Source organism: Anoplophora glabripennis, unplaced genomic scaffold, assembly GCF_000390285.2.
Source record: "Anoplophora glabripennis isolate ALB-LARVAE unplaced genomic scaffold, Agla_2.0 scaffold10, whole genome shotgun sequence".
Lineage (NCBI taxonomy): Eukaryota > Metazoa > Arthropoda > Insecta > Coleoptera > Cerambycidae > Anoplophora > Anoplophora glabripennis.
In genome coordinates this window covers 1861876-1872757 of record NW_019416481.1, presented here as the reverse complement: position 1 = coordinate 1872757, position 10882 = coordinate 1861876, and the positions used below count along the sequence as shown (strand labels likewise).

General features: G+C 32.9%; 1 protein-coding gene across 1 annotated transcript in view; it reads left to right on the top strand.

The window, feature by feature from the left end:
* The first annotated feature begins 778 nt into the window (after positions 1-778).
* Positions 779-10882, top strand: part of LOC108903763 (protein FAM184A) — a 31786-nt gene continuing 21682 nt past the window's right edge. Inside the window, exon 1 of the mRNA XM_018706080.2 lies at positions 779-1095. Coding sequence (XP_018561596.1) covers positions 890-1095 — 206 coding nt within the window. The 5' untranslated portion in view covers positions 779-889. The remainder of the gene's footprint in view (positions 1096-10882) is intronic.

Below are 10882 nucleotides of genomic sequence, written 5' to 3'. Positions count from 1 at the left end.
ACAAGCTTGTGACTGAACTACAAGATTGTAAATATTTGGAACATCCTTTTTTCATTACTAGCAACCGTAGTCTTTTGTGACCTTCATGATTTTATCAAACTTTAGCCTTCTAGTTAAGCTACACAGTTTTGACAGTGATGCTTTTGCATAGCTTCTGGGTTTCCTTTTCCGACCATTAGATAACGCACTCGTCAAATACATGAGTTGTAGTCTCTTCCTCTTCCTGACTGTCTTCCACGAGGCCAGTATTATTCAAATATTTCCTAAATCTGTATTGTCCGGTTAGTAGTTCCACTGTTATCCTCTTAAGAACTTCTTGACTTTTGTTTAGAGGTTCCTTGCCACCATTCTTGAGCCCGATCTTTCACCCTTTCCTGTATGAGGAAAATCATTGCATGCAAACATTACCAAGACTAAAAGTTATGCTGCAATGAGAGCAGGAACCAGGACTACCAACTTGCTGTTGATATGGGCTTTGCACAGTAATCATCTTTGTTGCTGTAGCTTGTAGGTATCAGCAAAAGCAACATCCGTGCGGTTCCAAACAATTATTAAACAAGCCGTATATTTTCGCTTGTGACCATCGCAATCCCGACAGGTACACGAAAATCGCCCTGTACGGCAAGGTGTAAAGTTATTGGCATTAGCGTGACACGTCCCCCCACCCCGTCCCGCATCCCATGATAATTCCAAACATCACAATGTATGGCTGAAATAACGCCGGACATACAGCAGCGACCGTGTCCAAGGCCCCGCATGCTTGGGCTGCAAATAGCAGAAACGAAGTCGCGGAGTGCCAAGACGCTCGCTTTCGTACGCAGCGCACTGCGATCCGCTGCTTACCAGACACACGCCTGATAACGCCAAATGAATCACGGTCGAGAGGGTGATGAGTTTCGTTAGGAGCATCTTCGGGAAGATGAGTGATAACAAGGAAGAGGTGGAGGACGAGGAGGACGTCAGTGAGGAAACTTCGGTGTCTTCGGACGCGGGATTCTTCAGCCCCGGGAACAGCAACAGTGACCTGGACACTAGGTTGCAGGGGGCGGCCGTGGAGGCTGACTGTTCCACCATTTCCAATTTCTTTGGATACTGGTACGTTGGTTGGATTTGTGTGGCTTTTGGTTTGGTTCAGCTTCAGTAAAAAACATGTATGGCTTATGTCATTGTTTTCTGTACTTTTACCTGCATTAGCAACTGAAACTTCTTGATATTTTTTAAGGAATTGTTATTATTTCCAACATTTATTCCAATGTTTTGCGCGCAATTCTACAAATTCTACATCACAATTATTTATAGTATAGATATAAATTCGTATATGTTGCTTGTTTAACCTTTATTTTTTTTTATAAATATATTAATACATGATTGTGTAAAGCAAATGCTATTGTTGCGTTTTTCAAAACAAATTTTTTTTGAAAATAAATTGAGTTCCAGTATTTACATGTTTTCTAACAAAAGGTTCTAAAAATAGCACACACAACATCGTATTTATTTTTCCCGCAATATTTTACTTGGTTTCTTCAAAGTTGCTCGAAAATACACAAAGCGCATATAGTTACAGTTATTATTATATTATGCCAATATAATTTATTTATTTTATATAGTAAATAATATATTTTGCTCCCAAATCTAATGATTTTACTTACCATGATTTGATACATATATTTTGGTAAATATCCTTGGTCCAATATATTGGCCAAGAAGTAAAACTGGTTCTAATTTCTTGATCAATTTTGGTGATTTTTAGTGACTTTTAGTAGTACCAATTTTAGTTTCAGTCTACATTTCGAAAGTTAAATGTGATTTGATGTCAGGCCCGGTCTGGCTCTTTCAGGGGCCGTCGGGAAAAATCGAAATCGGGGCCTATTTGGTTTTGTCTGTTATTAGGGTGCATATCGACTCTCTCAAGGGAAACTGTCGTATCTGAAATTTGGTTATTCTGAGATAATTGCATTTGAAGAGTTAAGAAAATAATAATGTTCGTTATTTTTTTATTACAAGAGCTAAATCGTTCTTCTTTAACAAAGTAATTATTGTTTAGGTCTTAATTAATTATTGATGATCTAAATAAAATAGTTTAGGATAAGAAAAAAAATGGATTTTGAATGAATTACTACAGTTTTCGCTGACAAATTTTTTTATTGAGAAACAACTTGGTACACTAATAAGGTACAGAAAAATTAAACATTTTCTATTTTTAGATATAAAATATTTGTTAATAATCAATAATGACATAAAAGGAAAATTTATTACGATTCAGTCAGTCATCTTCTTGGTCAATATTACTTTCTTCCTGGTGGTCAGTCTTACTAGCAGGCCGAAGGGAGTTGTAAAATCCATGATACATCGGTGGTATCAAATTAGCCTTATAGAGACCTAAAAACCGCTTAATTTTTTTTCATCAATTGGCAACAAACCTTGATACAATTTTGGAAATTGATATTCTTCGCGTTTGCGTGTGTTTTTTGTTTGGAAGTCTAGTTCTTTATGATTTTCTCCAAAATTATACACAAAAAATACTTTATTGGGAGACTTTGGATAGCAGTGGATTTCTCTGATTTTACTGATTTTTACAGCCTCTCCAGTAATATCTTTTTTCCAGTTTTGTTTCTTTATCATTGGTATAAATGTTACAAAATCTTCTTAAGACATTTCTTACTTTGTACTGTGGGGCAGTAACTTTGGCCATTTTTATTAGACTAATCCACTGATCAGGAGTGTATATAGCAGAGTGACGTTTTTTTGCAACTTTAATCACAGCATGCATGCTGTCATTTTCATTCTGCGTGTGGTCAATTTCAAGAAAACGGTGTGTTATTTCTAAATACAAAGTCATTGATGCATAAGCAAACATCGCAAAAACAGAACGATTACGGTTTTGACCACCGCAATTGTCGGAACAAAGAATAACCTTTCGTATGCCATTTTCTTTAACACTTTTTAAAAAGATCCATAAACAACTTCCAATTTCATCCGGTCCTCTCTTCGATATTTGCTCATGCCATACATAGCAATAGCCTTGATTGCTGCCAAAATCATAAATTGTAAAGTTGCATGTTGCGATTTTACTTTTATAATAAAAATCGCTGACTTCTGACTTGGGCGTTACTAACACCTTCTGCAAATCAAAGCATGCTGTTTAGAGATTAGAGATTTATCATTTTTCGACAATTCTTTATCAATGTCTTTCAGATTTCGAACCGCGATTTTCTTTAAATTATGATTTTATAATCATATTTTTTTCTGTTCTCTTCTCGGGATCTGTATTCTTATAGGCACTACACACGGAATCTTTTTTTGGCTTAAAGAAAGCTATATTAAATTTCGAATTCTCTTGTTTTTCCTCCAGGCCCACGATTTATAGATAAAGGAGTTATTATTTTAAAGGGCTTATGGTTTGGAATATATATTTATTTCTGTACACTGTTTATAGGGGTATAGGGCAAAATAATAAAATTTGTGTTATTTTTTTGACGTGGGAAAATCCCATTTCTACAAAAGATTCCATTTTCATTTTTACATTCTTCTTTTTTCTTTTCAATTTACTGTGGCTATACCTATCTCAAGAATTTACAAAAAATTTTCTTATACTTTTGGGGCCTAGTTAGTCGTTTGGGGGCCTATCTTCCAAAATAAGTCGGGTTTTGCCGACTTCTCGACCTGGACAGACCGGGCCTGTTTGATGTTATCATAATTGATTATTATTCTAAAAACCACTACGTTGAAATATGACAGTGTCTTGATTAATTTTTTCAACAATTTAGGATTTAACATTGATATTTTTTCTACACTGTTCAGTCTCCATCATTTTTGGGTACTACAGACGACGCCAACTCGACTAATGAAACGTGCGTCGACGTCAGTGTTTCTCTAGAGATTCTCCTGATCTCGCTTCATAATTAAAAAATAATTGACGGCAAAATATCCGCCTAAACCAAATAGAAATATACTCGGATCAAAATAGACGTCTTTGCTGTTATTGACCTTTGAAAGATATGTTTTGACTACCCGTAACAATTCGAAGTGTTCTTTCTGACAGGATTCATTAATTTGATTCACTAATATAAGAAAGACTAAAATGCAACAGAGACGTTCTACAATTAAATAGTTCAGAAACACTTAGGTTTCTATTATTGGAAAATATGCATCTCCGATACTATTTGGAGCATCTTGCTTGAGAAATATCACACTTCACAAGAGTCGTCATAATCGTAGATAGAAAACTGCTGTTTCCTGAATCATATTCATGTCATTACATCGATAATATTTATATTATGACTAACATACCCGTTTACAATTATCCGAAAATAGTTCGAATCAAAAGTATGCACGCTGATCGAGACTAGTAAAAAGTTATGTGATACAAGTTTTACAGGATCTATTTTGGTTAATTAAATAAACGCAAGTCAGGCGAATAAGTGGTTGGTTGGTTAATTAAAATCTCGTTTATATTTAGCCCTGTAACTGAACTTCGCTGAAAAACATGTTGACAAAGGAGTAGGTGCACTTTGTAAATATTTGTTTAGGCTGATTAGGAGGTGCTCGCTGAAGTAAATGGCAAACTGCGGATTCGAAATAGACTATTTTAGTGTGACGTCACATATTTAGGCAACCCACAACAAATTGTCATAGTTGAAAAACGGTCTATTGGTAGTTGAAAAATGTATTACTTACAAGCCAATAAATTGATTTCCATGGGTCTCATCAGAAAATGCCTCTAAAAAAGTCAAGTCGGGTGAATTGAACAAGTATTGAATTTGAAAATTGTGACCACCAGTTTAATTTTGCTAGTGGACCTTGTCGTTTTCTGTATCCACTTAAAAGTGGGTAGAACAGCGACCGATGAACTAAATATTTCATTTCGACACAATTATTAAAATCTATAAATAACTGTGAGAAATTAATATTTCTATAAATAAAAGGAGAATATAGAACACGTTCGACAGCTTCATAAACAAATTTGTAGGAGTACGTATTGATTTGTTTATGTGCACATTGATGTGTACACTTGAAATTATAAATAATACATTTTTGATATAAAAATCTTTAGAAACAGTTTAATTTTTTTTTATTACAAATAAAATTGGAAAATCGAATATAGGTAGTTCGATTTTAATGCTAAAGACGTTCAGAAAAGTGTGACATTTTGAAGGCTTCAGAATAGTTTGTTGTATGCTTGCCAAATTGAAAATTAATGAGATTACCACTTTATAAATTTACAAATGAAAATCTCCGTGAAACCGATAATTACACAGGCCGTCAAAATTTCAAAAAAAAAATTCCAGAGATCAGACACTACGTTTCCGAAGGCATTTGGCGCGCTGAATCCGAATTTGGCCTCAGAATTGATCCCTCACCCTAGGTTTCCGAGATATTCTAACCTAAAAGTGCAAAAAACACGTACTTTTGCTATATTCAAGGTTATGTAACTTTTTCTCAAAACTGAAAACATCATTGGAAACGACTCTCTTTCCCCTTCAAGACGCATTTTTTTATTTGGAAAAAGCTCTATTTTTCGCGGAGATATCGTCAATTTAAGATGACCAGTATGGCTATATTATTACATCATGGCTAACCCCATAACACTGAGCGCTGCTAGCCCTAATTGTTAGGAACGTTAACCCCAAGCCCTATAACCCCACAACACTAAGCGGAGCGAGCCCTCATCGTCAGGAAGGTTAACTTCAAGCCCTACAACCCAATGAAGCGCTGCGAGCCCTAATCGTCAGGAAGGTTAACCCCAAGTCCTATATGTCTGGAAGGTTAATCCCAATCCCTATAACCCCACAACACTAAGCGCTGTGAGCCCTAATCGTCAGGAAGGTTAACTTCAAGCCCTATTACTCAATAACACTAAGCGCTGCGAGCCCTCTAAGGCTCGTAGCGCTTAGTGATATTGTGTTATAGATCGAGCCATGGTTTAATAAGGTAGCTATACTGTTCATCTTTAATCGACGATATCTCCGCGAAAAATAAAGCTTTTTACAAATAAAAAAATGCGTTTTGAAGGGGAAAGATAGTAGTTTCCAACGATATTTTCAGTTTTGAGAAAAAAATTTTTTTCGCCAAGTTACATAACCTTGAAAATAGCAAAAATACGTGTTTTTTGCACTTTTAGGTTAGAATATCTCGGAAACCTAGGGTGATGGATCAATTCTGAGGCCAGATTCGGATTCAGCCCGCCAAATGCCTTCGGAAACGTAGTGTCTGATCTCTGGAATTTTTTCCTTGTTGGCCTGTGTTATTTAATAAATTTGAACCTAATTAGTTCTTAAATTACTACAAGGAATAACAAAACGGCTAAACCTCTCTTATTTTTAGTAGGAAACCTCTTGAAATTGATTTGAAATAAAATTGAACTAACGCTTTGTACTCGCAATACAAATAAATCGCACGGGAATCAAATTTATTAAGAATTCGTTACTATGCACTCTAAAAATACTTATTTACTTGAAACGTTCTGTAGGTACGATTTTTTTCCGGTGGCATTGAAATCTATAAATATGTTATATCTTAATCTCTGTAATTCTCGTGTTAGTACCGCAATATTTTAACGACAACGCTTGGCAGATACGACATCAACAGCGGCTGCTACTATGCACCGGTACTATAAGATTAGAGCAATTAGTTTACAAGTAAGCTTCATATACAGAGTGTTAAAAGTTTGACTGCCTTAATTATAACAGACTATAGAATACATTAAAATAAACAAAAAAACCTTATATGACACGGGTCCTAAACTCAACCATTTCCGAGAGAAAAAAAAATATCAAAATCTCCAAGTTGATGTACAAAAGTTGGATTAATTAAGGAATATTGACACCTGCATGCATAGAATATCATAAAATACAATGTTTATCACTTTTTTGACGTTCTGTATCTACCTCAAGATGGAGTTGCTTAGTGCTGATTTTTGAAGTTTTATGAAGTAGTTTATTGAATGTCGTTTAATATGACCAAAACTTTTTTATAAATTACAGATTTTTTTGGCTGAAGGTACAGGGTATCAAAATTACAATTAAAATAAAGATTGTTATTAATAACTATTGTTTTTTAAGACTAAGTTGAAATATTGTACAGACATATCTTTAATATAATTTTGGTTAAAAAAAATAGAACATAGAAAAGTAAGGAGGCGGAGGGGTAATGTACCCTTTGACTATCATCCAACTTTTATCCTGCTTTGGGCTATGATGTAGAGATATCGTTTTTTAGATTATAAATTTTTTTATTCAATTTTTTTCAAGTAAAAATTTTGAGTTAGTATTTGGTTTCCGAGATATTGCAACTTGTAGACGTTACAATTTTCTAAATAAACATTAAAGTAGACGCGAAGATAATTTTATACATCGCGTTGTTTAATTTTTTGTAGTACTGTATTGTAGAATATTTTGAGATCTATCAAAAAATTAACAAAAAAATACAAAGAATTGTCCCAAAAGGATCAGTGAAGGGTTATTTCTATGAACATACATTTGTCTAATCAAAAATCACATACTTACTGAAAAAAGCAGACAAAAAAAACAAATATACATTGTTTACGTTTCGAAAAATAACCTGTTTTCGTCTTCTGAACTGATATTGACTTCATTAGATATAAAGGACAAGAGGGTGCGTCTAATTGTTGACATTGCCTATAGTTGTAAGGCAAGGTAGGTCGCGCGCGGCTAGGGTGCAGCAGGATCGGCATCAGATCTAAGAAAAGGTGCCTCAAAAAGAGGCAATATAGAATAATAAAAACGGTAGATGTAATAAACAGATGGTAAATACTTAATTAGTCTACAAACGTCAAAAATTTGTAGGCAAGCGTCAGCCTTTACCTTAAGTTTATTTCTGTAGTACTTTCAGCACAGGCCTTTTGACTTAGCTGTTATAGTCCAGTCGAATTAAATCATAAACACTGAAAACTTAAAAATTGATCCAAAGAAATGTATCAAAAAAGAAAAATTAGAAAAAGTTGAAATTTACTTGCAACTAATAAAGTAGGATGTGCAAAACAGCGTTATAAATAAATTATCCCATTTTCCTTACTGCTGCTAGCGCGTTTATTACATGAACTATCAATGTAAAATTTTTTGAAAATAAAAGTTTAACCCTTCTTTTAATTGTCTCAAAAATCCCGGTTTGATACGTCCAATAGCAGTTAATTAAGAATTAACGTTATAAAAAAGCTATCTTGAGAACAAAGAGGCGTATATGATTTTTTTTTATTGACGTAAATATAATCTATATTTAATGCAAAAAGAGCGAATTCCCGAGAGGATTTTGAAATTTGTATTTTTCGACACGTTTCTTTGGATCAATTAGAACATATGTCTACGATATTAACTTCTGAAATTAACGTTTAGTAATTAAACAATTAATTGCAAAAAAACGAAATTAATTAACAAATATCTGGAGCAACAATTTCTCGGTCAATCGAATCGGCTTTTAGCACACATAGAATAGAATAGAATATAATAGAATAGAAAACATTATTTCCTTTAGACAATACAAAATTGCATAAGATTAATTCAATAAAATAGGAAAAATTCCATAGGATTGAATGAACTGTTTTATCCCAACTGAATGCTAGGGCATCATTTTCAAAATGGCATCCAAAGTTCGCAAGAAACAGTTTTTTTAATTTAAAAACATTTTAGAAAAAAATATTTTAGACAAAAGTTGTAGAACTTATTATAATAAAAGTTTTTAGCCCAGCTCGATGTCAATTGATAAACAAATATGTATTAGTTATTGCAAAAAAAAACGACTAAAAATCGCATTTTTTTTAAACTTCTACATATATCTTTAAAACGAAAAAAGATTTTTTACGAAACTTTAAGAATATGTAGTGTTTGGCAAGTACAATAGGTGCATTTTTGTAAAGTTGCAAAATATTTGATGGTTTTTGCAAAAATTGAGTTTTTCAAAATAGAGAAATTTTTTTCAAGTTTCAATAAATCATACAGTACCTAATGCACTTACATGACCCATCTTGGGCTCAAAACTTTCTCTAAGAGTAGTACAATCGAAATTGCATTATTGTTATTTGAAAGGTGACATGTTTTCATAAATTTAAAAAAAAATCCTACGACCAACAGGAGTCGAGATTTTTTTTTTTTCAAAAAATCGTTCCAACTTCATTTATTAATATTACTTAAGGTTTGAAATTTACACATGTTATAGTTGAATACTTGTACTTCAATATAAAAAATAGTCGCAAAGGGCCCAACAAATTGCTTGTTCGGCTCGACACGTTGATGCGCGTGGTGGGGGGAGAAAGAAATCTCATTTGATTGGACTATATATCTACAAGTTCTATTAAACTTTGTTTAAAATTATCAGTTTGCTTCCACATTATATTTTGATTATTTTGCAATTATAAATATTAACTATAATTTGTAGATCTTGTGACATTTTCAAACAATATTGTAGCAAAACTTAACAGCCTGACACAACTTGTAGCCGGACCAATGTTCTATGCGCTAAAATTTTATGAATTTTCATGACAATGTTATAATTTTGACCTCAAACTCAATAAAATGTATTTCACTTAAACAAAACGCATTTCAATTAAATAACACAGAACACAGATCACAGTGTGTTGAAGTTAACGGATTCACGTCACATTTCACTATGATACCCTCAGGAGTACCTCAGGGACCCTTAATGTTCACAATTTATATTAATAAAATAAAAGAATGCCTTAATTATTGTAGTTTGTTAGGATATGCTGATGATTTTAAGCTATTTTTACCTCTTCGTGATGTTACTGATTGTCTAAAACTTCAGAACGATCTTGATGCTTTGCATTTTTTTGTAAAAAAAATAATTTGTTTATTAATATCGGCAAATGTCATGTAATCACTTTTACTCGAAATAAACATCCTTAACTATATCAGTGTAGTATTAATGACTTAATTTTAAATCGTAGAAATGAAATTAGAAACCTTGAAGTCATTTTTGATAGTAAAATGTTATTTGATGCCCATATTAATAAACTAATATCTAACACACTTAATATGCTGGGTTTCATTATGAGACAGTCGAAACAGTTCACAAATTTTAAAGCCATATTGCTTTTATATTAGTTACACGTTTGTATTTAGTAAAATTAATTTTGCTTCACTTATATGGAATCCTCAATATAATCTACGCTCATATATTAGTCGCATTGAAATGATTCAACATAAATTTAAAAAAATTTTTTCTTTCAAGTGTAGGCGAACTTTGAACGATGACAATTTTCATAGATTTTGTGTATTATAACTTTAGCTAACAGGAGAGTATTAGCGGATGTTATTAACCTGTATAAAATTATTAATGGTAAAATCGACCGTGTCCAATTAATTAGTAAAATATTTTTTAATATACTATGCAGGCCGTTTATTACTTATTTTTCATTCCTTTTAAGCATACCAATGCCTCCGCAAACTCTCCTGTGTGCAGAATGGTACGTTCTTATAACGATATTTGTAGCAGTGTAGATTTATTCTCTACATCTTTAGTTTCATTTAAGAGATTGCTCAAACGTATATGTTTATAATATTTTGTATGCTATTTATAACTCTTTGTACTGTTGTTTGATGTATATCTGTTAATTTAGTGGATACTTTAGTGAGTTTTTTTCGTCTCTTTGTGTCCCAAATGGTAAATAAATAAGTATGTAAATAAATCATGATCGAAGAAAAATTGGTTGCTTCAAAATTCAATTATTTTGATTAATTCAAAATGATGACTTTTTAATTCAAATGCGTGCGGATAATTATAAAATTCTTTTCCGTGCAAAATAAGGGATAAGTGACCCTACAGGCTTTTTCACACTTTCTGGATTGTGTGACAAATGGAGTAAAACGGATTTTGCGATTTGAAACCGTCGAGATAAATATGTACGTAC